This window comes from Opisthocomus hoazin, chromosome 18 (genome assembly GCF_030867145.1).
Source record: "Opisthocomus hoazin isolate bOpiHoa1 chromosome 18, bOpiHoa1.hap1, whole genome shotgun sequence".
NCBI lineage: Eukaryota > Metazoa > Chordata > Aves > Opisthocomiformes > Opisthocomidae > Opisthocomus > Opisthocomus hoazin.
This window is the reverse complement of record NC_134431.1, coordinates 1461801-1468045: the sequence shown is the minus strand read 5'-3', so window position 1 is coordinate 1468045 and position 6245 is coordinate 1461801. Positions and strand designations below refer to the sequence as shown.

The window sequence follows — 6245 nt, the reverse complement described above, 5'->3', positions numbered from 1 at the left end:
CTCCTAGGAAGGAAGGCTTCCTCATCAGCAAAAGGCAAAAACCCAAGTATTTCCAAGAGAACTGTTCAGATCATAGAGCAATGCCAGGAAAGAAAAGCTGGCACCAAGCCGCATCTGAGCATGCGCTCGATGTGCTCCTGGTGCCCGATCCCTGAAGGACAACGTACCAGGACACACGGTGCTCGGCTGCCAGCTGGTCTCCAGCATGAAGCCAAGGGCACTTCAAGAGCCCTGAATCTCTTACTAAAATCACAGTACTCCAGCAAAAGAGGTTAAGCAGCATGAATTGTGTTTTCCCCAACATGAGCAGCAGGAAAAGAATCCCATTACACTGCAATAAACACAAGGGTTTGAGTCACCATTTTAATTTTATACAAGTCAAACTACACATTGTATAAAGAGTACAAGGCAGTTCTAATGTTTGCTATTGCATGTTACAAAAATCAATTTAGCTATAAAGGGGAGTTTTTTGGGATGAGTCCTATTCCACAATTTAAGTGAATTGGCAACTGTGGTTTAGCAAAGCCTTTGTTAAGACTAGAACTCTAGCTTGAAGAGGTTACATGTCCAATAGTTCAGACCGACACACAACGGGATTATAGTTCTCCTAGTCTGAAGCAAAATGTTAACATAAATGAGTCAAAAGGGAGGGAAGACAGTTTTATTTACCTAGTTTTCATATCCAATAGGTACTTAGAGGCTGACAAACCATACAACATACTAGTGACTCAGACCACATCCAAGAGACACATTCGTGTCTGACAACTGGGTGACACTTGATATTCAAGCAAAATAAAAAAAAAAAACCACCAGAGAGCTTCCATTCTTTCAAGTTTGAAACGCAGGGTTCTTCAGCAATACTGTACGATACAGGTTCCAGAGTACCTTTATTACCTTTAATACAGTCACAGTACGGGGGGAATGTTCTTTTGGCAAGTTAAGATGCAACACAAACGCTTCAACTCGAGTTTATTGCTGGTCTAGCATCCTCCTAGTATTGTTACTGGTTTCTATGGTTCGCAGCCTGCTTCCACAATTTAAAATAAACCAGAGAATCATCTCCTCTGCCCGGCAAGGCAATCCTGCCTTTGGTAGCAAGCTGTAACCTATTAAGCTAATGATACCCATAGTTCTAAAACCAGGAAAAAAAAGAGGAAAAAATTACACTTTTGAAAAAGCCCAGATTTAAGCCTGTTTATATTCAGTTTATTTTTAATATAAAAACCACTTTGCACTTAAGAGTAGTGAAGTTACTCCTGCGGAAATGCTATAAAATCAAAACTTGTAGCTGAATTTCTACAAAAGGGGGACTTTTTCCTGCTTTGTACCACCATCCGATCTCGTATTCTCAAATTTGGGATACAAATTAAACCTTTATGCCTTAGTTCTTAGGCCATCCACTCCTGCAAGAGAAAAAACCCAACTTCTGAAGTACTAACATAACACTAATCGCCTGACAAGTAGGAAAATGTTCCGTAATAGTGTGCAATGTGAGAGGAGAGTTCTAGTCTTAATCTCTTGAACTAGATCTTGATCGTGAGCGAGATTTTGAACGAGATCTGGAGCGGGACCTCGAGGCAGCTCTTTTGGGTGGTGACTCTGAACGAGCCTTGGCAGATTGCTGCTGCTGCGGAGAATTGGAACGGGACCTACTCCGTGACCTGGACTTAGACTTAGCATCTCCTTTACCATTTTCTTTGGGAGATCGAGACCTGGACCTGGATCTGGACCGAGACTTCTCAGACTTCTCCTTGGATCTGCTGTGAGAGCGTGAACCCCTGTCAGACTTGGGTTTCGATTTGCTCTTTGATCTAGACTTCCTGCTTTTAGATCTGGAACGTGAGCGGTCTTTGCTTCGCGACCTGGATTTGGATCTTTCAAAAAGAGAGAGAGTTTATTCAGCATGAACACAGGCGTAGGTACAGCAGTTGTAAAAATCAGTCAGTAAGTAGCAATTCCTGTACTAGCACAGAACAGTGTATGACTTACCGTGAACGGCTTTTGGAGACACTACGGGACCTGCTGCGGCTGCTCCTACTCCTACGACTTCTGCTTCTAGACCGTCTTCTAGATCGTGACCTAGAAATATTTGAAATGTAATTTCTCCCTTAATCTTCGTCTGGTGTGCTCTGCTACGCTATCTAACAGAGCAAAGCTGCTGAAGAACTTCTCAAACACAAGTACGGCTGCATCAAGACGTACTACTAATCCACCTAGATTCAACACACTGTCCATGAACTACATCTGATGTTTCACCTGCGAAACGTTCTCAGGCACCACCCTATTCCTACAACATCAACTGAAGGCAACTATCATAGGCAGGGCTACCCTACTATACTACTTAGTGTAAGTAGTCTTGGTGCAGAGACCGACGTGTCCCACAAGTTACCTTGACCTGCTGCCAGAGTAAGATCGCCTATGGCTTGACCGTGGCTTGTCTTCAACCAGCCTGATCTTCCTTCCATTTATCTCGGTGCCATCCAGTTTGTCCAGGGCACGCTTCATGTCCGAGTAAGATCGGAACTCGATCACTCCTTCATTTGTACGTTCTTTGTGAGCATCTGCATAGGTCACCTCACCAGCTTGCCTCATGAAATCCTTCAGGGAGTAGACAGAAGAGTTACAGAACCATTCCACGTGCTCACGCCCTGCAAGTACACGAGCTCAAGACAAGGCTGAGCACAGGCAAGAAGCATTAACTGTGCGTAAACATTCACACACAAATACCTCACAATTGCTTCCACCTCAGTCAAAATGAGCACTGATATTAAAGGAAGCCACTGCTTCCTGCTAGCCACAACAAGCTCTGCGATAGAACGTTAATACGTACTTTCAAATCCTGCCAACTACAGCGACTGGAAAGGTTTTCAACAATCAGTCTGTGCTCTGTACGAACAGGCGGTCCGTATTTATCTCTTCCAGACTGTCTCCGACTGCTATATCCGCCACCACCCCCACCTTTATTGTACAAAGAAATAAAGTTAGATCACCTCCTAGCACAAAGAAAAATAAATGTTCTGAAAAAGTTAGTTAAACAGTTATATTTACTGGAGTAGGACTTTATTTCTCTAAGCCTCCAATAAACTTTGCAATTTTGCCATGATCTATATTAATGGCAAATCAAACAGACTAAAATCCTACAAGTCTGTGCTCCTAAGATCTGTTAGAGAGTGACTGCTCCTTATTAGATTCACCTTGCTAAGTTTTATTTTACAGAACATTGTAAAATATAAAACTTAACTGATTACATGCATTTCTACATTTTACAAAAACGTTTACTAGTTACACTAAGTACTTACATCACAGTATGAGGTTTTTGGTGGTGGTTTGGCCACAAAACACGCAAGGTAACAGTCACCTAGTTCAGTTTAACCAGTTTTGTCTAACCCTTGGAATCCTCACCATCACCCTGCGTCTAATGGCAAAAGGCTGCTGTCGTCATGGCTTCCGGTAAGGTCAGCCAAAGGGTCATAGGGCAAGGGTCACACAATGTATGGAAAAGCCATGGCCAATCAGGAAAGGCAGTCATCTTAGCCTCAGTGGACACAGCCTCAGCCCCACTGGTCACTTTTAAATTGAAACATCAAGGACTTGTTAAAAAGTTTGAATTGAACATGCAACAATTTTAAACAACATACATTTGATTCTTTTTAAAAAAGACAGATACCCGCCCCCCCCAAACACCAAGCTTCTAGCGATTACCAAAGACGAGCCTCAGTACTTTTAGTTACAGTACTAGGCCAGTTAAGTTCGATACAGTTCAGCTCAAAAAAAGCTATAAAAGTTAGCTGAACGTAGAAATTTTTACCATATCCCCCACTCCGTACAACAGATTCCTGCTTGAAAACCTCCCCCCACCCCTTCTATCTACCATTCACACGAAAAGCTCCCAGCTGAGCACTTCCATCCCAATTATGCAACGATATTTATTCATTAACGGCAGTGATGCAACACCACTGCTTCACGGACGTGCTCCCAAGCAGGCCGGAGCCTCTGAATTAGCAGAGCACACCGCTTCTAGTTAACCAGAACCCCTCCCTAGCAGGCCGCAGTTTGGCGGCCGGAGCTCGCTTCGCCTCTTCGCCCTCGCAAGCTCCTGCGGGGCTGCCTGAGCGCAGCGCTGGCGCCGGGAGAACCGCCCGCAGCCGGGCCCGGCCGGCTCCAGCGCTGCACCAGGCACCCCCGCCCCCCTCCCAGCCCCCCGGGCCCCGCACCCCGCCCCGCCGTGCCCCCTGTCCTCGCCCGAAGCAGCCGCGCACGGAGTGGGGCCCGCACTCACTGCGACTACTGTAGCTGTAGCCGTCCCTGTCGCGGCGGGGGCCGCGGGCGTGCTCCACGATCACTCGCTCCCCGCACAGATCCTTGCCGTTCAGCTCGTAAACGGCATCGTCGGCGTCTCGGGAGTCCTCGAACTCCACGAAGCCGTAACTGAGGGGAGGGAGGAGGAGGAGGAGAGAGGGCCCCGTCGGGCGCCGAGCCGGGACAATGGGCGCCGGCCCCGCCGCAGCGCCCCCGCTCCCCCCGCGCCGCCGCCATCTTGAGCCGGCGCCACGCGGCAGCGGCCGACAACATGGGGGAGAGCGGGGGGGGGGGCGGCTCCGGGCCCCGCGCTCACCCGTTTTTGAGGTCGACCTCGAGCAGGCGGCCGTAGCCGCTGAAGAAGCGCTGGATGTCCTTCTCCCGGACGTGGTAGCTCAGGCGGCCGATGTAGACGCGCGGCATGTCCGCGGCGGAGGGGAGGGGAAGGGAGAGGAGAAGAAAGAGAAAGGGGGGGAGAGAAAGGAGGCGGCGGCGGCGAGAGGGGCGCGGCGCTGCGGGCCCGCACGCTGCACACCCACACCCGCGGCCGCTCCGCACCACAATGGCGCCCGCCGCCCGCCGCCGCCTTTATAGCGGGGGGCGGGGCGCGGGGCGGGCATTATGGCGCAGGCGCGGACGTCATCACGCTCCCGCCAGCGCGCGGCGAGGCGGGTGGGGCTGTGCGCGTGCGCTCGGTCGGGGGAGGGTTGCGCCGGCGCCGCGCATGCGCAGCGCGCCCGCCGTCGGGGTGTGGGAGAGGCCTGGTGGGCTCGGGCCTGCACCGAGAGCCGCCGGGGCCCGGCGGACCCTGCGCGGCTGAGCCGGCGGGGCCCCGCGGTCCGGCCTCGTCAGTCAGCTCCGGGCCGGGCCCCTGTGCCGTCAGGCGGGGTCAGGCCCGGCTGCCCCGAGGGCCTCGCCGGCCACCAGCCCGGAGCCCTCTCGAGGGAGCGGCTCCCCGGGCCCGGTTCCACGGGAGTGGTCCCCGGTGCCGGCCCGAAGTGAGGGAGCGCTGTGCCCTGGCTGCCCGTTAGGAGAGGTTCTGAAGGGGAAAAATCCTCCCGATGTAGTAATAAAACCCCTGTTTCGCTCTGCTGGGCCTGTGGCCCTGTAGGGCCCTGTAAATAGGGCCCTGCAGCCCTGCTTCATGGTGCGTGCTATGGTTTGTGTATCTGATACAAACTCGGTATTTCAAGACTATGTTTTTATATCGTATACTATGCAATTTAAGTATTTAGGCGGGAAAGGCCATATTTACCCCTGTTCCTGGGTTCTTACCACCTGCATGAAAAGCAGCTCCTGGTCAAGCAATGCTTGGGCGTCGCAGCCCACCGAAGGCACCGCTGCTGCCGCTGGTGCTAGGGGTGTTGCCCCCAGTCAGCCGGTGACAAAGCAACTGCCGAGCTGAAGAAGCTGGGGAAATCCCTCGAGTCTCGTGATACCTGTAAATGTAAAATTTCCACTTACTTGAGTGACTTTAATTAAACTAAAGTAGATCCTTGCTGTTTTGAGAAGACAGGAAAGCGCTAAGATGAAGAGCCTCCTAAATAACGCTACTTAGACAAACTTGACTTGCTGTTTTGTGGGGGGGATAGGAAAGCTCTAAGATAGAGAGACTCCTAAATACTGTTATTTGGACAGCTCGGCCTTGGGAGGGCAGATGCACCAAGCTACGGAGATAAAGAGGCACCAAGAGGGCAACAAGACCGGAGCAAAACAACCTGGAAGGACACGGCAAACTGATCTTAGAACGGAGTCTGCGCCGAAACAAAGATCAACCAGCGGACACTGCGATGAGGGGTATGAGCCTTCATCTCGAGACCCCCACAGACCACCCGAGGACGCTAACAGACATGCGTGAAAGACATTAACATATGCTAATTAGTTTTTGGGGAAGTAATGAATATGCTAAGCATTTCTCGGAAATATAATGAATATGTATATTGTGA

General features: G+C 50.6%; 1 protein-coding gene across 1 annotated transcript; it reads right to left on the bottom strand.

Annotated features, from left to right (window-relative positions):
- Nucleotides 1-337: 337 nt before the first annotated feature.
- Nucleotides 338-4876, bottom strand: SRSF6 (serine and arginine rich splicing factor 6). Its single transcript, XM_075438728.1, has 6 exons — nucleotides 4616-4876; nucleotides 4280-4428; nucleotides 2831-2958; nucleotides 2390-2598; nucleotides 1990-2079; nucleotides 338-1874 (listed from the first exon to the last, which is right to left on the bottom strand). The coding sequence occupies exons 1-6, from the start codon at nucleotides 4720-4722 to the stop codon at nucleotides 1511-1513; spliced, it is 1047 nt and encodes a 348-aa protein (XP_075294843.1). The 5' UTR covers nucleotides 4723-4876; the 3' UTR covers nucleotides 338-1510.
- Nucleotides 4877-6245: the final 1369 nt, after the last annotated feature.